Source organism: Astatotilapia calliptera, chromosome 3, assembly GCF_900246225.1.
Source record: "Astatotilapia calliptera chromosome 3, fAstCal1.2, whole genome shotgun sequence".
Classification (NCBI taxonomy): Eukaryota; Metazoa; Chordata; class Actinopteri; order Cichliformes; family Cichlidae; genus Astatotilapia; species Astatotilapia calliptera.
Genome location: NC_039304.1, coordinates 45,879,476 through 45,902,135, shown reverse-complemented (window position 1 = coordinate 45,902,135; position 22,660 = coordinate 45,879,476). Strand labels below are relative to the sequence as shown.

General features: G+C 38.6%; 1 protein-coding gene across 1 annotated transcript; it reads left to right on the top strand.

Moving 5' to 3' along the window:
* Positions 1-3,194: 3,194 nt before the first annotated feature.
* Positions 3,195-21,124, top strand: cysltr3 (cysteinyl leukotriene receptor 3). The gene is made up of 5 exons (XM_026149731.1): positions 3,195-3,235; positions 9,129-9,312; positions 15,493-15,660; positions 16,009-16,176; positions 19,313-21,124. The coding sequence occupies exons 1-5, from the start codon at positions 3,229-3,231 to the stop codon at positions 19,827-19,829; spliced, it is 1,044 nt and encodes a 347-aa protein (XP_026005516.1). The 5' UTR covers positions 3,195-3,228; the 3' UTR covers positions 19,830-21,124.
* The last annotated feature ends 1,536 nt before the right edge of the window (positions 21,125-22,660 follow it).

The window sequence follows — 22,660 nt, the reverse complement described above, 5'->3', positions numbered from 1 at the left end:
GTCTGAGAACTGCCTTGTTTTAAACGTAGGTCAGGTTTTATAGAGGTCCGACTGTCTGACTTATCTGAACATGTAGAGAGCGTCGCTGCAGCTTCCTGTTTGGCCCCTGCTGAAAACACCAGAACAAACGTGCTTATCACAGGAAAAAAAATCTGTATGAGAGCTTTTCCTCTTTGATAAAGTTTTTGTGAGAGCTGGACCGGAGGGGTTTGAGGTTTACAATCAAGAATCAAAAGTATGTTAATTGAAATAAAAGGAGAATAAAAGCAGTGTGACCGTTGTCTGTTAACTCCCAGTGCTCATCAATGGGACCAATGACAGGAAGGTAAAAAGATAAGATTAAAGCCAAACATCCAAGTGCTTGATGATAGTTTGGAAAACTTATGAACAATGTGAGTCCTGAGCCTCTCCTCCTGTCTTTATATTTTGTGGAAAATGAGAAATAAAAGCAGTGACGGAAACGTGCCCAAACATTAATGAAAAAGCATAAAAGGCAAAACCAGAGTCAGGTTAAGAGTCCATATTTGGTGTGCCCACCTTTGTTCTACAGCACAACCTGAACTCTCTTAATCAGATCTCTTGTCATTTCTTTAAGTCGTCTTTAGGAATAGTTCTCCAGGTGTTTTGAGTGCTTTTTGCTTTTTGTTCTGTTCTCTGTGAAGATGATCCACACTGCTTCAATAAAGCTGAGGTCCGCGTTCCGGGGAGGCCAGTCCATGACCGATAGTGTCCAGGTATTTTATTGCATTGTTAGTATGTTTAGGTTCATTGTCATGCTGAAAAATAAAGCTGTTTCTTTGCAGAAGGTATTACATGGTGGCTCAAACAACGCCCGTATGTTTATTCATTTATAATTCTATCAATTTTAACACGGCCTCCAACCCCTCTGGCTAAAATGCAACCATGCAAACCATGACGGAGCCTCTACCATGTTTTACTTGTGTAGTTTGGCGTGCCTCAGCCTTTTCCTTGACAACTTCTTGGCAGACATTTTTCTACTGAGACCATTTCTGATGAGGCTTCAGTATACAGTCAGGTCCTGTGTCAGCTGTTTGCTGGATCTTTGCCTACTTCCTTATAACGTGACTTTCAGACACTCCTCAGCACTGGTTCATTGCTTGTGTTCGGAGCTGTTTTTATGCTTTAATGATTCATGGGACTGGATTCTAGGATTTAAGGACTAGACAGAAAATGAAACAAAAAGCAGCCAATGTAAAAAAAATAAAACAAATCAAATAACACTACTGCTCAGAATAAAGGCAAGAAAGAAATTTACAAGAAAGCCTCCAAAGAGATTTCAGGCTTTGCTGAAGAATAAAATACTGACATTGTAGCTTGTTATAACTGTACAAACTCTCTTTTTGCCGTAGAAGCTGTATTCCCACATGTTTCAATGAATCAGTGCACCTTTTTTCCATTTTCCTAATGAAATATAAAAACATGAGGGGAGGTTTGAGACTTTGGGGCATCTCTGTAATTACACAGAATGTTCTCCGGCCCATTTTCTTTTTCTCACTTCCTTTTCCATTCTTTATTAAGCCCTCATCCCAACTTTTGTTTTAGATGTGTGGCTGCCATCAAACTTAAAATTAAGTTTGTGCATTTTATGTTCAATATAGGTATTTGTTGTGCCTGGAAATGAACAAATAAATGAATGAATGAATGAATGAATGAAGTAATACGTTTCCTAAAATGATACTGTTCTCAGTTTGTACGTTTGATATTGTCAAGTCCGGCAGGAGCAGGACAAAAAGCTAAACTAAGTGCGGCAGCTTTATTGCTGTAGCTTGAAAACTCAAGTCAGGCAAGGGGGGGAAAGCCTGAGTGAACGACACAACAAGGAATCAAGGGAAACTGAGGACATAAATGCACACAGGCTCAGGAGAGGATGGCCAACAAGTGGGACTCATTACAGAGTAAAGTGACACAGGAAGCAAAACTGAAGATGATGCCGGATGAGAGATTATCAAAATGAAATGAATGAATGAAACTGGAATTAACAAACACAGAGACGAGGACAAAGACATGTGAACTTGACCCTGGGGCTAAGGATAGACAGACAGAAGACAAGTGGGATGACAATGGGACAAGAAGGGAGAAAACACAGGGAATACAAACATAAACCTAACCTGAGACAGGAAATGCAGAAAGACACTAACATTATGAGGAACCAAAGGACTAGAAGCAAAGATAAACTCAGAAGCACAAAGAAAAAAATATTATACTAAATAATACAAACTGAACATAAATCATCACTTTAATCCAGAAAAAGTCAAAACAAAAAACTAATTACTGGGTCAGACGACCATGACAACAATGCTTTTATATGTTTTTATTTATATGTTATTCAGCATGCCAACTAGTTATTCTTCATAACTACTTCCCTGAATCGGCAGTGGGTGATTTATGCACCTGCAGCTTTCCTCGCATGTGGTAGTCATTTCTCACGGTCAAGAAGAAGAGAGAGAGCCCACGGCCCTCATAGGAGTCGTCCTTGAATAACACCACTACTGTTAGTCAAACACGTTTATACTTTTGCTGCTTAGTAAATTAGTTGGACTCAAAATACAGAAGAAAGAGGAAGAGAAATTATTACAATCAAAGGGATGTTTAATTTTGTGTAACTCCTCCTGTGTAACTTATGAAATTACACAGATTCTGTATTTTTTTAACTAAATTAGAAGAAATATTTTTTTCTACCAATTTAAATATATTTGGTATTCATTCAGGTGTTGGGGGTTTTTTTCCGGGAGAAATATCACACTGTGGATGTGGAGGTGAGGATGACTGAGTTGTGTGACGTTTTTCTCTAAGATGCTTTCAGTTACAGGTAATTTTCAGAGTGGATTTCTGGTTAATCCTTCACTCGGTCATGTAAACAGTTTGGTGCTTTCCCCTAACTAAAATGCATTTCCACTTTTAGAATTGGATTTCAGTTAAAAACTGGACCCACACAGGTGGGGAGCTGTAAACAGGAAGCAGCTTTAAATGTAAGTGAGTCTATATTTGTCGGCAGATTCATAAGAAGTCATGAAAATAAGAGTGTGTTGGCTCTCTGCCCAGACTGTAAATGTGTGTGTGTGTGTGTGTGTGTGTGTGTGTGTACACGCCTACTTCCAACTAAAACCACACGACACACCCACAAACTCAGTGACTTGGAGAGCGGTACAGTGCAGCTGTGAACACACACTACAGGACAGACGGGTAAACGGATGAGCCTGTGACGAGATGAGCGGTGAGTGAAAATGTTCAGTTAATTAATGGAGAAAATAAAAAGCTGGAAGCAGCAAAGGGTTAAAGAAACTCTTTACCCAACAGGCTCAGATTGTGCTTTTCCTTCACAGCCTTACGTGGACTGCAGTAGCGTTAGAAACTGACGGCTCTGTGTTCTGTTTACTGACACATCAGCTGCTGTCTTTGAACTTCTGCCTTTAATTTTAACTGGATCAGGTGGAAACCTGTGTCATCTCTGTGTCTTAAGTTTGTACTTTATGTTTTTAAGACATTAAAGAAATGACAGAAAAATGTAAACTGGAGCTCAAAGATGTAAAATAAGAAGAAGAAGAAGAAGGAAAATAACTGTGAAAAAAACTTTTCTATAAGAAGAAACCTTTGAAATGTAGTAAGTCTCTGTGATTTGAAAACCTCCTTTCTCCTTGTCATTACGGTTAAACAGAGCTTAAGCTTTTGAACAATGAGTGATGCTGAAGTAGGTGAACCTGATCTGAAATCCTCAGGTGCAGCTATGTGAAACTTGATGCGACAGAGAATAAACAGGAAATAAAGCAACATCAAACATAGAGTGCTTCCAGATGGGCTCTTTCATAACATTGAAAAAGTGGCATCCTGGATCCATTAGAGGGGCCGTAAAGGTGGGCAAGGTTTAAAAAAGCATTTTATAGTCTAAAAAAAATAACTCAGCACCTACAGACAAGCAAACAGAAGAGCCAAAGGACTTCAGGGAGATGCTAAATAACCTGAAGGAGACACAAAACGACCACATGAAATACTACAACGAGGTTTTATGTGACTGCAAACTCAAAGTGACGACAGTGAGAAACACAACAGGTTGAAAGCAGCCAGGAGACAATAAAATCATAACATGGCGGGATCACAGAGCTGTGTTCTTAATCACAAATCACTGCTTTTTTACTATTGAATAAGGTTTGCTAAAAAGGGTAAAAATACGCTATAAAAATAAGACACAATAAAACATGTTTGCCTAAAAATGTCTTCATTATTAAACAAGTTGTAATGAAAATATTTACTCCACTGCTCTCCAACCTGGTTGTGAAAACAAGTCTGGGTGTATGGGAACCTGTGGGTGCGGTTGAATATTCAGTCTTGCTTGGGAAGTTTCCCAGCTAAGACAAGTGGCCTGTTATTAGTTGGGTGGCAGCCATAATGAGACCTGTTTGAATTGTCCCAATACCACAGAAAGGTGCTTCAGTGCTTATGTCATCCTTCAGCAGAGGAAACACTGCTTCATCCTTTTTGACAGAACAGGAGGCAACTGCATCCTATGATTCATAGCTGTGCACCATTTTTTTTAATGATTGCATGTATATTAGTAATAAGTTTTGTGCTGTAACCTGTAGATCAGTTTAGAATTTTTGACAACAACTGAAAATCATACTGCATGAAGAATGTAGATCGTATATAAGCTCTCTAAATTATTACGACTTTAATAAAGTGAAAAAAATTTTTAAAATTGATTCATGTTTACTTCAGGTATGCTGGGATAAGTGATGGATGGTGAGAATTTTTCATCAGCCATAAAAACCTCAAACAAAGAGCAGCAAAAAAATCAATAATTTAACGGTTATTTGTTTCTTTGTTTCTAAAATTCCAGCCTTTATAATGAACTGATCTTTTTCACTGGTTTTACTCATTTATACAACCCAATTAAAACAGCTGGGGTGAGATGAACATTTTGTACTCCATGTGGAAGAGAGCTGGAGATTAATAATAAGTAATATAAAAGTATATAATAATATATAATAATAATAATTAAATACACAGTGAGTGAAAAAGAAACACTGACTGTATCATATCACAGTGTGAGAGCGAAGTGCTCTAATAGGGTGATATGGTACTACAAGGTCATTAAGATAAGATGGGGCCTGATTATTTAAGACCTTGTATGTGAGGAGCAGGATTTTGAATTCAATTCTGGATTTAACAGGAAGCCAATGAAGGGAAGCCAAAACAGGAGAAATATGCTCTCTCTTTCTAGTCCCTGTCAGGACTCTTGCTGCAGCATTTTGGATCAGCTGAAGGCTTTTCAGCGAGTTTTTAGGACATCCTGATAATAATGAATTACAGTCGTCCAGCCTGGAAGTAATAAATGCATGAACTAGTTTTTAGCGTCACTCTGGGATATTCACAAAAAGTTAATTCAGTGTCTTATATATAAATTATATAAAAATATACTGTTCAGCTGAGACTGGAGAAATAACTTGGATGAGTGGCAAAGCATTTCTCCCACTGAAAAACCTACATCCAGATGAACAAAATCTCTTTACCTATATGATTGAGCATGCATCAAGGCATCTGAGACAGGATGTTTCTAATTTTAGAGACACAAGAAAGCAGTCATCCATTTCTGTTTAAAACCAGTTAAGCCTCAAATGGCTTGCTGAGCTTCCTGCTTGAAAATGACATGCACAAAATGAATAGAGTATTTCTCTGCAACAACAAACTCTGTGTAAACAGTCTTGGCATAAAAATGAAGCTAACACTTGTGAAATTTCATCAGAAGTGTAAATATTAAGATGAGATGAAATTTTACTTTGTTACTGAACTTAGAACACAAAAAAAGTAATTAAATTTTTTCCTTGGCTAAACTTTTTTTTTTAGCATATAATATTAGCCTACATTATTGGTACATGCTTTAGTTCACATTTTAATACAAGAATTCAATAATCAACATAGAAACATAATCTGTCCAAAGATTTATGCTAGCAGAAAGTTAGCGGCCATCCAGGTCTTTATGTCTTTAAGACATTCCTGCAGTTTAACTAATTGGTGTGTGTTATCTGGCTTCATGGACAGATAGAGCTGGGTGTCATCAGCATAGCAGTGAAAATGTATGCTATGTCTTCTAATGATGCTGCCTAAGGGAAGCATGTTATCATCAGATACAGAATGACCACACAACAAAATCATTTGAGGGAGCAACTGCAGAGCTTTACAAGTAACAGAGATAATTTTACTGTTGTTTTGTTGTTGTTGTTGTTGTTGTTGTTCTTTTTTTGTTTTTTAGCAGAGTGCAAATGAAAGCAACTGTAAGACCTTCTATCTGTAGCCAGTCACTGTGGGCCAAATGCAGTAAACTATTTTCCAAAGAGTCAAAGTTTGCAGCAGCCAGGCCGAGCAGTGCTCCAGTATTTGTATTCAGTGGATTAAATATATATGGGGAGATCAAAAGTAAACAATGTTCAGAGTTGATGCTGAGAAGAGAAAAGTCAGAGGACAAACTGTTTCATTGTTTAGGTGCTAAATGATGCTGAAGTAATGAAAACTAAACTGTATGTAAATTATAGATATTTCCCAGACACAGAGAACAGAGTGAGTGGGAAACACCAACGCTTACTTTAGCGGAGGTTTTTTTTATTCAAACCAATGCTATGTGCATGCTTTGGAAAGGATTGCTGGCTTTTAACCTTTATTATAAATGTGTCAGTTTATATTTAATGGTTTTTTGCAAAGCTCATATAAAAACGATGTACTTGTCTTTTGATGAAAGGTCATAAGTACGTTAGCTGCCAGCTCTGTTAGCATGTTCACTTACAATGTTACATCCATAAAGTCTGCAGATAATATGGATGTGAGGTTGAAATTTTAATGATAAATTCCATCTAAATACAACAGGCGAGGGAATACTTCTCTGTTGACTTTCATTGAAGTTATAAAATAAGATCACAGCTTTTAAATCCTGAGGTCTCTACATTGGCCTTAATTTCTTCTCATTCATTCTCGCATTTAACATCAAAACACTTGATTGGAATTATTAATCTTTTTAAAGACTTTATATTGACTCTCATCCATTTTCAGCCCCAAAACACAAAACCACTCATTTTCATTCAACATAACCTCTTAGCACCAAAATTATCAATGAAATCTCTATTTGTATGAGATCTCTGCATGAGTTTTAAGGTATAACATCTGAAGCTTTCTGAAACTATGCGTGTTTAGCATGTGGCTAAAGGGCAATTGTTGGGTTTCAGTTTTATTTGAGATGAATAAAATCTTTAGTTTTTTACTGATAGAATAATTCCTTAGAAAGCTGTAGACATATCAGTAAAAAAGAATTTGTGGGGGCAGCTGGAGACACGATAACTGGCGCCTGATAACGGTCATAGCCACCTCTTAGCTCAGTACCTGCAAAACAAGCAGCTTGTCCCCTCCAGTTTTAACTGATTAGATAGATGCACATTCTCTACCTGCTACTTTCATTTTTAAAAAAGCATAACTCAAATTGTTGTTGTTCATCTTTTTATATATATTGTCAAAGCTGCTGGCTTTTACTCTAAAAGCATACTAAAGTTCACCAAGACACAGGTCTGTCTTAGCCAAGTAGAGCTTTTCTGTTTTGTCCAAACCTCAAAAGGGATTAACTGTTTTTTTTAGTGGACATTGTAGGCTTTCTCGCACAGTTAACCCTGCATGTGTAAGTCAGTTATTCTCCACCTCAACACATGTTAGCCTGCAACATTCTTCTTTTCCATTGGTATTTTCTTGAATGTAGTCACTGATCGTTAAAGTGCTGCTTGTTTCTGTTTTTGTGGACACACCTTAAAAGGCTGGTGTAAATGCAGTGCAAAATGCAAAGGTTATATTGCAGTAGGGAAATGCTCTGGGAAACCTTCATCTTTTTTACTTTTCATGAGAGAGGTTTTATTATAAACTCCAGAACATGTTTCAGCTCTATAAGGCTACAAAGTCACACATTCACCCCATCATAAGCAGATCTCTGCCAAACTTTGAGTTAAATTTAAAAGGATGAAATATAATCGTTTATGCCGCCTCCTCACAAACAGTGGATTCCATAAGCTATTTAAGTCCATGATTATCATTTTGCATTCAACAATTTACATTTCATGAGATAAGCATCCAGCTGGACAGCCTGAATTCAAATATAGAGTGCAGGAACAAACAGCGCTTTTCTCACCTGCTGGACCTATTAATAAAAGCAGCTTTATTTAAAACAGGCTGGCTGTTTTGGTTTTGTATACCTCATATGGATGCACAAGAGTGAACAGTTTCCTGGTTGTGCCTTTTTTGTTTAGGCTCATTCAGACATCTCAGCTCTTATCACAAAATTATCTTCAGTTGATTGGCATCTGCAGTCTGACCCAAACTTCACCCATGTGCTTTAGCCCTGAGATAACAGCTGCACGAGGAGGAAATAAAGCAGTATTTTCCTTTTAGCTGAATTTTAATAGAAGCAAACATTAGACTAAAAAGTCCCTCTTCTGTGACCTGAAACTTAAAGGTAAAAGAAATGCATAATGTCCCCATCACCAAAGTGTTACTAACTAATTGTTTCTATTAACCAAAGCTTTTGCTCTGAGGGCTGCTGACTAAAAGCGAACCAAATATTGTTTTTGTTCATTTACAGAGCCACTAAATATTTATCCTGCATAAAAGGAGACTGTACATAAGCCCCCTCCTTCTGAATTTTTGGAGTCTCATTATTAGCATTTTGCCACAACAATATTAGTGTTGTGAAGCTGGATTTGAACCTATTTCGATAAGATATTACATACCAGCTAAAACAAACTAGCTTAGTTAGCTAAAAATGGGTATTCCAGTATTTAGCCACATCCTGTCCATTACCATCAAGCTTGACAACAATACTAATTTAAATAGCGTTTCCAAAGAAAAAAAAAACTTTATTCAGTTCTACAATCTTTTAAAGACACTTAGCTGGGCCTCAGTCATGCTGAGCTTTGCCCTGTTATTTTAATACACTAATGGTATGTATAACACTTCTGATATATTTTGTATTAAATGGTGCGTTAAAAATTTAATTCTATTGAGATTACAGATGATTGTAATCTCAACATTCACATTTCTGACACAAAAAATCATCTTCTACTAAAAATATTTGTGTGTTTCACCAGCACGACAGATGAGCATGACTGTTGCCACGAACAACAACACTGCAAAGTCCCACTTGGCATGCTTCCACGAAGATGATGCCTTCAAGTACATCGCGTACAGATACACATATCTGCTCGTGTTCCCTGTGGCGTTTATCTGCAACATCGGGGCGCTGGCGGTGTTCTTCAGGCAGAGCAGCCGCAGGTCAGGACACGCAAACACAGAAACATGTGCCTCTCTTTTCTTGGTTCTATGCATTGACTTATATTCAATTTACTTTATTCATATATGTTTTAATGTATTTCATATATATATATATATATATATATATATATATATATATATATATTAGGGGTGCAACGATACACAAAATTCACGGTTCGGTTCGGTTCGATACTTTGGTGTCACGTTTCGATATTTTTTCGATACAAAAAAAATGTTCATGCATTTTTAATTTGTCATTTATTAAAATTATAAATGTATATATTTTAACTCAAAAGTACAGTTTTTAAATTTAACCCTAACCCTTGTGCATGTTTTTTATTTTGACAGCGAATGCGCACCTGCGGACCACTTATGTGCAGCCCTGGTTATTTAGCTCGTCATATTGCAGCCACAGAAATTCTTTTGTCCATGAAACCATAAAGCTGCACTTTCTTTTTGCCTTATAGTCGGATTTGTCATAACTTCTCCGTTTTGTGGTAAGCTTTTCTTTGGCTGTCACTTCTTCACCCTGACCTGTCTTATTTGGCTCAGCAGAACTGAAATGCTTTTACACATGCACTCACATAAGCTCAGCGATTCTCTGCGCGATCAACCTCTCACATGTTTAAGCTGCGGGAGATTTCACTTGTCATGTTTCCATAGTAAGCTAACGATTAATAAGACGATGTCAGAGGAATTGGTGCACAAATTATCATCACTCACAGATCAGTGCTGTCGCTCTCTATACACAGTTCGCACGATTGCAAAGTGAAAGCAAAAAAACAAGCGCAAATTCAAACGCGACTTCAATATGTCACATATTGACAGTGGCTCACCGATGCCAATGACATAATTACCCAGCTACATTTCTGAAAGAATGCAAAAGCATTGACATATATTTTTCCTACAATAGCCCGACGGGCAGGGAAGAGATAGATTTTGGTAGCCCGACTGAAAAAAATCGCTAGCTCCGGGACGTCGGGCTAGCGATATTGCGAGCCCTGTATCTGATTGAGGAATCACTCATCTTTGGAAAAGAGAGTCTATTACAGAGAAATGTCTCTTTCCAAAATAAAAGCTATACTATCCGCTTCTTCTGGGCTATATTCTCAGCAGCATAAGGAGAATCATGTGCTAACAGCTGTCTAAATGACTCGGCTAAAGTTAGTAGCATGCTTGCTTTTTTTTGTCTTTGCATTAGGATGATGTCGACGTAAATGTGCAGTCATATTCGTTGTGTTCCCACTAGTGCTTTCAGGTTAATCTCGTTGAAATGACCTTAACGCCACAACACGGCAAATCTCCGTTAACGAGCTACCGCCGATCGCTCCGTGCATGGGGCTAGAAGGCCAACACGTTAACGAGCTAACTGCGCTAACACACTAGTTCACACCAATGTAATTGAGCATTGCATGGCACATCCAACATACTGTTTTACTTTAGTCCATGACTCGCTTACCTTCAGGGTCATAAGTCACATGAAAACCAAAATAATTCCAAACGCCAGATCTGAATGAGGTTCAATTTGCCTGTTACAAGGAGAGCTTAACTTCTGTCTCGCTAGCTTGCCCTGCGCTCTTCCTTCTGACTATGCTGTCTGTGTTGAGCGCTCAGTGGATCTGCGCTGGACAGTGCAGCCTAGGCGGAGTAGTCGAACACAGATTCACTGAGCGCTCAACACAGACAGCATCATCAGAAGGAAAGTTGATAAAATAAATTACAAATGTTGTATTGTTTGATACATATGCGTACCGAACCGAAAGCACTGTATCGAACGGTTCAATATCGATATGAATATCGTTGCACCCCTAAGATATATATATATATTACATAATTGTTACTATGCAAACCCACAAACACACATCAAGTTTCTCCTGTTCTCATTGTTTACCATTACAATAGGCAATTAGCAAACAAAAAGCATGTCTCTATCTCCTGAGCACTCTGAGATTATTGTAATTTGTTCTCATTATATAAAACTACTATGAACATCCCTGTGGTGAGGTGTGCGCACACCCAAATACAAATCCCAGAGGCCAACTTAAACATAAAAAAATCCCTTTACTGGGGTGTTACAGGCCATCTGGAAGGCAGTAAATAATCATACATCTAGGGGGGGCTCATACTAGGGAGCGCAACAAGTATGCAAAAAAAATAGATGCAAATTGAGGCTCTAATAGACACACAAGTTAAACAGGGAAAGAACAGCTAGGTGGGGAGGTGGATAGGACCATCGTCTCACAGCAGAAGACCAGGATTTGAATCTAGTGTGGGGCCTTCCTGGCATGTTTTCTATCTGGTTATGTTCCCCAGTCCAATTGCATGCATGGGGTTAGTTTAACTGGTTATTGTCTCGGTGTCTTAGCCCTGCAGTAGATTGACAACCAGTCCAGGCTTCAACAGGTCTGATGCACTATGACAGCAGGGATAGGCTCCAGCCCAACCACAACCCTTAGTCTGACAAGTGGAAGAAAATGGATGAATGAGTAATCAGGGACAGTGAAAATACCAAGTTGACAGTTGAAACTAAGACATTAACAAAAGAAGTAAAAGTAATAAGCACCAAAAGACAAATACCTCTAAGATAATAAACAAAAAAATCAACATAAAGAGGATCATTTCAAAGATGAAGACATCCAATGAGATCTGAGAAAACATTAAGGAGGTTAGGCTAACTGGTAGTCTCAACACTAAAGAAAACCACACTGTAGTAGAACCAGTTCTTGCTAGAAAAGTAGCAATGACTAATAGTCTGGACCGTAAACAGAAACTGGAAATGATAAGTGCAACCATAATACGTTTACTATAATTACAGAATTCAAAGAAACATTAAACATAAACTTAGAAGTTCCCACAGAAAACTGAAAATAACCCCACAGATCCCCACAGGCTGCGACACTATGACTTACAGCCATCGTCAGAGCGTTGTGTCAAAGGGGGTAAACAAGAATCAAAGGTTCTTCTCCACTGACATCCATCCAACTCCAGTCTTCATATTCAAAACACACAAACATGTGTCTGTAACTGAGATCTAAGCGTCGGCTGTAATCCGCTGAGGCCATTGTTGCTGTTTATCATTAAAAGAAGTAAATATTTCTGTTATCTGCACTTTTGCTCTGAGTTCAACTTTTTTTCACCCAGCAACATCAGAAAACTCAAGCATGCTTATCTTTGAGGACTTCAGTGACTTTCATCAACTGCTAAAATTTTAAAACATGAGAATTTTACTGTTTAGTATTAAAATATTTTGTATTTATTCAGAGCAGAGTATAGAGGTCTGATACTGGCATTGGGAGACGGTTGCAGTTCCAGCCAATCCCAGAGGAGCACTTTGGTGTCATACAGTGAACCATTGTCTAAAAACCCCAAGAATCTGAACCAGAAAGACGTCCTTTTTTATCTAATGATTCATTTCAGGAGCTTGAAGTTCTTTTTCCTCGATGTTGGCGGAGGACTTTCTGTTTACTCCTGCTGCTGTTTAACTGATGGGCTTTCATTTTTTTTATGGATGTGGAAGAATGTCGTTGAACTTTCACGGCTTGATGGTATGTGGGTGGTTCTTTGTCTCGTACTGCTCAGCAGTGCGTTGAAGAAAAACACGTTTTTTGTCAACAGGTTTATTCCTATTTCACAGTACTGAAATATTTCACACAGCAGCTTTTGCTTTTTAAACAAAGATACACCAGTAATAAAGTAAGCTTAAACCTGTAGTTCCTGTTTCATTACATCAGAATTCCAAGTGCAGAAAACAAACTGGTGGCTTTAATAACAACGACATACTGGAACTGGCATTTTTCCATTATTTTATGGGCAAACGTGATGAGTTTGTTTTTCCAGCTCGCATCAGGTTTACTGTAAGGTAACCAACCTGCTGCTCTTCTTCTAACAACTCACTGCATGTGCTTTTTCACATCCCTCAATTTCTCATGCAGATCCTCTCTCGATAAAGGGTCCAAGCAAGACAGAAATTTACATATTTTCATATTATATTGTTACAGCTCTGCTCACAAGCTGCAGCAAGTAAAGGGACCTTCTTTATTTGAAAATAATTAATCATTCAGATTTAAAACAAAACAGCAGATGGCAGAGAGCAAGAAGTGTTGCCTTCATCCACACTTGATATATTATGTAGACAGTTAACAATTAAACCCAGGCAACACCCGGAGAAACTTGCACTGCCACTGCATGACCAACTTCTAGAGCAGAGCTGTGCATGCTAGTGTAACAGAGAAACACCAATAAGTTCCTATAAATACTTCATCATAAAATAAAATAATGAATGAAATGAACAAACGAAGCCCATATGTTGCAACGCTGCAATACTTCATCGGTAACATCATGTTGGACCTTGATAGACTTTTATTGAATCCTTGTGTGGTGTTCAGGTCTGTTGGACCTGTTTTCATAGTTTATCAAAAGAAAAGTATCCAATTATTTATTATTTGAAACTCTGATTTCTTTCTTTTGAATTATTTCTTACATAAATAACACATTCATGTTATACTTCAGGTGCTTGGGTCTTTGTGTATATGTGTGCTGTGTCTTTCTACTCCAGCCTTTCCTACACACAGTTGCAGTACCGTTACATTTCCTTGCATTACATTTATTGCTCCCACATCCATACACATTTCCTCTGGTACACAACGGACAAGAATTCCTTGTGTGGATGTGCAGGGGCGTAATTTCCAGGGTGGTATATATATAACCCCCCCCCCCCCAATAAAATTATGAACTATCTTGCATAAATAGGCTCTTGATTGTCTTTACTGATTTCAGGTATTACCAGCAAAATAGCATGTTTTGCCCAGATTTATTTATTTATTTATACAGTGATCTTGACACCCCCCCCCCCCCCCCCCCCCCCAATTTTCAGCACAAAGTTACGCCGGTGTAGTTGTGTATCGCTCAAGATGGGGTAAAGATTCCCCGCTCAAGAGGGAAGATGATGAAGAGCTTCAGAGCATGAGACCTTTTGACTTCACCAGAAAAGATCTAAATCTCTAAAAAGTTAAAGAGTTATTAATATCTAACAGTCTGTGATTGGGCTTCCCTGACCCGTGTCAGCGTGCATGCTGTACTGAAGGCCGACCTCATATGACTGCGTGAAATGTCTGTTTACTTTTTGTTCATTTCGTGCTCGTGGGGTTAATTTGCTTATCAAATTGCATACAAATTAGGGGCAATATTATGGCTACCAGCTTGTTTATGCACCATGCAAACTTGATCTCATGATAAGATCCAAACTTGGGATAACCGTCACGCTCTGTAATTATGTGCAGGTGCGTTCACAATAAGAGTTCTATGTAGTTAACAGTGACCTCCATGCAGCCTTGCTGTGCCTGTGACTGACACCTGACATATGTGAGTGATGAAGCCCACATAAAGGCTTAGATCTCACCAACAAGGTCATTATGCAATGTGTGAAACTTTACAGAGTCACAATAAACACAAAGATATCAGTAAAATACATGTGTCTGCTGGTGAGATCAGCCTGGAGTCTCAGTGGATTATGATGTTTGTGAGCAATGCTGTGATCTGTAAGGAGTAGGGAACAGGTGGAGGAGAGCCTGGAGAGGTGGAGGCATGCTTCAGAGAGAAAATGACTGAAGGTCAGGCAGAATACATGTGAGTGAATGAGACAGGTGGAAATGTGAAGATGCAAGGAGTAAAGATACCAAATCAACCAAAGCAACAGCAAGAGTGCAGTCAGGGTGGAGGGGGTGGAGATGAGTGTCAGGGGTGACATGTGACAGAAGGACAGCAGCAAGAGTGAAAGGGAAGGTTTATGAGATGGTAATGACCTACTGTCAGGGTTGGTTTGGAGACAGTGGCACTGACAGAAAGAAAGGAGGTAGCAAAGCAGAAGATGTTCACCTCTTCATTGGAAGAGAGCAGGATGGACAAGTTAGAAATAATGCATCAGACGAACAGCTGATTTACTCATTTCCCCTTAGAGAGCCCCTCTCCTGTTCTCTGTTAATCTACTGGCCTACAAAGCTGTGAGGTAACACACGCCTAGTTGCCTAAAACTGAACCTCTTATTAAAATCCACATTCGGTTGCTCTTCAGCTGTAAGTTCTTCAATAATTAAGTGAAGATGTCAAAAAACAAAACAAAAAATGACTTTTTTTGTCCCTTTAAGAGACTTTAAATCATCCATCTTTTTCCTTGTCCCCTCAGGAGGTCGGCCTCCTGTGTGATCATGATGAACCTCGCCATATCAGACGGCAGCTTCTCCCTGACCCTCCCGCTGCGATTGGCTTATTACTTTAATGAAGGGAAGTGGTTCTTCCCAGACTGGATGTGCCGACTGTGCGTCTTTGGCTTCTACGTCAACCTGTACACCAGGTAATTCACATTCACATTCACTGATCATCACATCCCTTTAGGGAGCATAATTAAGTTTATTTGTAGTCCCCCAAAATATGTGTGAAATCATTATGTTCAGAATATGAGTATATATAAAAGTAATAAAGTAAAATAAAAGTAAAAAACAATCAGTTAGTGACATCAAACAAACAAACAAAAGCAAGTATTGGAATTAAGCATTTGCATTATGGGGACGTTACGTCCTCAAACAGGATGAGTCCATGTGTAAGACCTCACATCACCAGCTATACCAGTAGACAAGCACACATACACACACTTAAAACAAAGGACAGACATTTACTAAAATAACCCTCTTCCGCCCATCAGCATCCTCTTCCTCACTCTGCTGAGCGTGCTGCGCTGGTTGGCTGTTGCTCAGCCACTCCGTCACCGCTCTTTAGCTACGCCTGCTCGAACCTTATGGATCTGCCTGGGAGTCTGGGTATTTGTGGGCGGATCCTCTGTGCCCTTCCTGTCCAATGGGGTTGTACATAGGTGAGACATCCCGCAGCATGTTTTGTTTTCTTCTTTGTTTGTTTTCTTTTTTACGAGACAGAATCTAATAGTTTAACAAATACTTTATTTCATGATAATATCTATTAATTGTTTTTTTCATTAATTTTTTTAAATTGGATTTAAAAAAAATGTTTAGTGAAGGTTCATTTCAAATGTTTGGATTTGATATTATGACTTTTTTTTTTTTAAATTTTACATATGTAGATCCTTTTCAGGTTTTAAATTAAGGGCTCGGGGCTGAAAAATGTTTATTGTGATAAAGCCAGTTGAAGGTGTTTTTCCTTTTTTGCATGTCGTTGTTCATTGGATTCACTGGACGTTTTAGAGAGATATAAAAAGTTGCGTCCATGTGGTTTTATCCTTGATTTGGCTTTAATGCTTTCGCACAAACTCAGGAGGAACCTTGTTGGAGTGTAATCAGATTAGCTGCTGACTGATCCCGTGCTTCCTGCTTTGTCTCATTTTTTTCAATGACAAAATTAACTCACTCTTGAACAAGTTGTACAAGGTCTGAAAACCTTTCCCTGACAAATGAAACCCCCCCAGGTGTTTTCATGTGTTACAGTTCTCTCTCACATGTGAAATGAATAAGAGAGCAGATTTAAGCACATCCCAAGGCCTTAAAACCATTAAACTGGTTTCCGTGTGGTTTATTAGTAGGCATTGTGTCTTGTGTTTGGATTTCCAGTTAAATTAACAGTGATTTCACGCCTGTGATCAGTTTGTGTATACTTATCATGATAAATTTCGCCTGATATTGTCACGGTTACTGGAAGAACTTAAACAAACAAGGAGGCAATGTTTAGCATTAACAACAGTACAGCAAACCTTCCTCACATATTTTCCGACTGAAAAAAACAACATTGTCATTAGTTACTATCTCTCCTCTGCACAGCCTTTTCATAGACTCTGGAAAAGACAGACTAAGCTTTCCTATCTGACAAGGGCTGAATATACAGAAGTGTTTTAAAATGCCTGCATTGTGCTGTCTGATAGCATCAGAGACTCAGAGCAAAAGAGCCTCACTCCATCTTCTTTTTATAATATGAATGCAAATAAATACAGATTCTTTTTGGATCATTAATCACATAAAACTGCTTTAGTAGAGCCCTAAATTATAAGTGTATAACTGGAAATGAACAAAATCGGCCCACTTTCCCTGACAGTGGTCTTTGTAAAATTGGTCCGAGGAGCAGGAAATGTATGTCTTCCTGTGTACAGGAAAACTAACAACTCTGTCCTGATGTTGAGGGGAGATGATAAAAGCATCAGGGAAATGTCTCCTCTGGGAGGTGATGATAGAACCGAGTGTTGCATGTTTTGGCCTACTGAGCAGAATTAAAGTTGTTTTTTGGCTCCATTTGTTATGGAGTTCTTGTCCACCTGAAGATGCAAGATTCCCAAATAAAACAACAGTCTCTTTAGACAAATGCCCCCCAAAAACTGACTGAAGATCTTTTTTATCTTTACAGTATTGTAGTATGTCATAAATTTCTAATCTGTAAAGTAAATTTGCCTTCGAAAAATAACTGAAAAAAGTATGAAGAAAAATTATTTAATCAGCATATTTACCAACTGTTGGTTCTCATCACTTGTCAGGCAGTCAGACCATTTCCCCAATACTGGAAACCTTAAGTCTTAGCACTATTTAAACGAGTGAAAATGTAAAAAAAAATACTTCTTTTTTTACCATCAGTGACGGCTGATGGCAAAAATTCTTTCTGGGGTGGGGGCACCATTGGGTCTGTCGACTTTTCATTCTTGTCTTTGACTGAGTGCCTTAAATATGTTGCAGTAAATAAACAATCAAATTTTACTTTTACCGTTTCAGCGCTTGAAGTTGCCATCCTCAGTCAAAAACTAGCTAATGAGTTAGTCCTTGTTCTTCTCCAGGACAAGAGTCCCTGTGCTGTGGCGATGTGTGAATGTGTGAATGATGCTAAATTGTCCAATCAAATTCTTAAACAAGGCAGATTTTTAAGGCAAGTGATCAAGGACACATAAACCAACTCCAGACTTCCATTTTGCGGCTTCCATGGAAGGAAGTCGATATATATGAACTTAATGCATAATCTAATGAAGTTTGACCACTACACACACAGTCAGCCTCAAATAGACACCTGAGCTATGGCTTTTTTTTTCAGCCACTGCACACATGGTGTCAAATCAAATCAAATCAAATCAAATCACTTTTATTGTCACATCACATGTGCAGGTACATTGGTACAGCACATGTGAGTGAAATTCTTGTGTGCGAGCTTCACAAGCAACAGAGTTGTGCAAAATACAAGAATGGCTACATCTGGAACTAATAAATATATGTACAATATATAATAGTATATGCTAGTATATGTCACAGCTCTAAAAAGCTAGCTTAAGTGTCTAAGCAGTTTAACATTAAACAGCATCACAACACCAATATGCTTATTATTATTTTTAATGAGCAGAGTTGTAATACTTTATTTATTCATTGTCAAGCTTCCCTGCAGGACTCTTAACTTAACAGTTGAATGTTTCTAGTTCAATGGATGGTGGCTTATGTTGGAAATCTTTGTGCCAGTTTATAATTTTCTAACCATTTGTGAGGTGGTTCTGTTGGATTTCAACACATTAGCTTTATCTGGTAATTCTGAAATATATAAAAAAATATTGATATGCACTAACGCCTATAACACTGCACTGCCGTAGAGTGATTGAATAAATAAAGTTCAAAAAGGTGGCGGCTGGACTGTGGGGTTTTTATTCATGCCTTTCCTCCTGTCCTCTTGATTGTATTTGGAAACAGTCGGACATGCTGCAACATGCTCAAAGAAAACATGTTCAATACTCATGCCAATGTTAAAAGTCTGTGAAGGTTCTCAGTCATCCAGGTCATCGTAGTCAAAGGAGCTTGCAAAGAAATGTTAAAACAACAAAAACAAATATAGGTTATGGTGCTTCTAAAAGGTGCTTCCTTAAACCATAACATATGTCAAGCTAATCCAAAGTTAATAATCTACAAATTTAATAAAATGTCACAGAAACACAGCTGAATCTATTTAATTAATTTAATCAAACAGTTATGTAGGTATGATGGATAAAACATCATTTCTTTGCTTGTCTCGCTCTCTCTCAGGAACAATGCAACTCGCTGCTTTGAGCCAGAAACCCCAAAGTCCTGGTCGATTATCCTGGTGTTAAACTACGTGGCGGTGACTTTTGGTTTCCTCATACCTTTCCTCACCATCATCATCTGCTACAGCAAAATCATTCGACAGCTAACGGCCGACTCGAGCCCTAGCGGCACCAACCTGGCCAGCAAGAATCGCACTCGCAACCGGAGGCGCTCGGTGCATTTGGTCAGCATGGTGACAGCGACCTTCCTGCTCTGCTTTCTGCCCTATCACCTGGTCCGCTCGCTCCACCTGCACGCTGTGTGCAACCGCTGGAACTGCAACATCTTGCTGGCCCTGCAGCGAGGGGTGGTGGTGACCCTGTGTCTGGCAGCGTCGAACAGCATGGTCAACCCGCTGCTGTATTACTACTCTACAAGGACGTTCAGGGAAAACATGAGGGAAGCCCACTCCTCACTGCTGTCCAGCAGAGGAGGGTCCATCAAAGCATCAAGCATGAAACGGAGGAACACCAGCTGAGGAGGCTGTCAAAGTGAGGCTGCTAACAATGTTCCTCATAAAAGCTTTGAGTTAGACTTTGTTTTATCTACTCCAGTGGAAATATAGATGACATTCCACTAAAGCTCTTCTTTCCTAATATGGAGTGAAAAGCCGGTGGAACTACATGACTGACCTTTTCACTAGGACTAAGAGTCCCTAAAGGGACAAACAGACCAAAAAGCTACCAGGAAGGACCTGAAGGACTGTGAGGAGTTGAGAATGGTTCATGAGTTTTAATGGACTCCTAAACCCTTCTCAAATGACTTTAATGGGTGGTTCTGAAGAGTTCTGGGGTCTTTGAGTTCAAGGGTTACCCAAGAGTCTGAGAGGTTGTGAAGTTTCAGGAGTTGTTGAGAAATTCATATCAGATTGATAAGAATAATTCTGTTCAAATGTTGCTTTTGCCAAACTGTAAAGTACTTCTAGACGCAAATCTTGCCACTCTTCACATTCCTCTGAGCACTTATTTCACCAGTTATTTTGAAGCAAATTCCGTTTTAATTTTAGTAAAGGTGGGTCCATAAAAACTGCATGTAAAACTCACCTGTCAGATCAGGTAAAATTCAGCTTCTTTCTTTTGATTTTCCTGTCATGTGTTTGGTATAAAAACCAGAACATGGAAAAGTTGCAGAGTAAAAGCAGCCCCATTTCTTGCAGAGTAACAGCGCCCTCTTCAGGCTTTAGTGAAGTGTTTGGAGAAGTTACTGAGTCCTTTTCTTAATTATATGCAGCAGGAGACTGCAGACCATAATAAGCAACTCTGAGCAATTTTGACTTAGGGAGAGGCAATTAATTCGATTTTGATTTAAATTACGAGGTTGGGTTCATTTGATCATTTTCATTGGAACATTATTAGAATAAGATAACTGGCATGAATGCATTTATTTTTTCTTTGCGATATAAATCAAGTGGACCATTTTGCTTTCCAGTGGTGCATTTTTGTTCCCTGCTAAGCTCAGTCGCTTTTTAGTTCAGCTCTACAAATATCTCGTCTAGGGGTCTTGAACCCACAACTATTTTGGCAACGAGTAAACTCGATCAATTACAAAATTATCTTATACATTTTTCATGGAGAAAAATAGATACGTTTATGAAGTCCATCACAGGCAACCAAAAGTCTGAAAATCTTTTTAATTACAGCAGCAGGTGAAATGTCAAGTTAAACACCACAAATGTAGCTTAAAAACAGGATATTATCATAGCAAGACTTGTTTGTGGCTATTTCGTGGGATTCCTTTGGTCTAGAATTGCTTAAAATATATTTTTTGATAATGAAGGTGAACCAGTGGAAAGATATATATATATATATATGGAGAGAGAGAGAGGGTTAAAAATGCACTTTTCATAAGTTTAATGAAAATCTATGGAAGGTTTCAAACTGTGAAACAGCTTATACTGAAACACTGTTGTTGATTACTTCTTCCACCTCTGACTTCATCTTTTTGAGGACTTTGGATGACATGATATGTACTAACACTGCGCTTTGTTCCCGAGTGTGAGATATTTGTGTCCGTGTGTCATTATTGTTGAAACATATGATGCTGTTTCCAGTGAAGAGTTGTTGTTTACATGTTTATTTATTTGCAAATAAAAACTTCAGGGACATTTCACATGAAATGGAAACATCTCCGTTCCCTCCTTTCCCCCAAATTCATCTTCCTGTTTATTTTCCACAGAACAGAATTTTTTTTCTTTGGATTTACTACATTATATATTTATTTATTATTGAAGGTCGAATATGATTGTCTCATCCCTGTAGGGGTCGCAGTGGGACCCTGTGTGCACTGAGCAGCAGTGAATGATGATGTGTTTATTTGATGAAAATACACTGGCCCTGAAGTTAAACAATAACGATAACGCACAATAAAATGTGTGCTCGCTTTCAGTTTTAAGGTTTTAGATATCAGAACATAATGCAAAGTCTGTTCATCACCTCAGATTAATAAAAACATCCATATTCCCCCATGTCCTTGTTTATTTAACACGAATTAAGCCAAAGCAGTGAAAACCTAAGCTTATGTAGGAATTGAGAAAAAAAAGAGCTGCTAATCAAATGCAGTTGATTAACTGATGATCAGTAAGATGATGATCAGATAACCACCTGCATACAACCAGAGTCACAATATTTATTGTCATTGTACAAAAGCTAAAACCTAATTGTATCAAGTCCCACTGAGTGCAAAGAGAGCTGGGTGAGATGCGTCCTTTGGGAGACTGTGGGCTTTACTGTTGCAACTGTGATGATCTTCTGTGCATTCAAAAGAGCATTTGTAGAAGAACAAGCAGCTCCTCAGCTAGGGTGTTGTTTTACCTTCTTGACTAGTGATGTGATTTTAGTTTTCCCGAATAGATCATCATCCAGGTGCAGGCCCAGAAATCTGAAGTCAGAGACCCTCTCCACAAAACTGCTATTCATGTATATAGGCTGAGCGTCACATCTGTTTCTCCTGAAGTATTTCCATAGTTTTTTGTGGCATTGAGGACCAAGTTGGTATTACTAAAGAGTGTACAGTAAGGATTCAGCATCTGTGGGGAGCCAATGTGTAAGCTGAGTGTTGGGATGAGGTAGGGCCCTACTCTGACACTCTGGGTGGTCGCTGAGGACCTCGTCAATTCAGAAGCAGATGTGTAGCCAAGGTTCATCATTTTTGTAGGCAGTTTGTTATGGCTGCGTTAAACATCTGGCTAGAGTCAGTGTAAAGAAACTCAGTATAATTGTATTCCAGATGGGTAAAAGCAGTTTTGGGTTGATGAACCTTTCAGTGTGTTAACACAACGCCAAAAGGAAAGATATAATCTCGAGAGAAGCA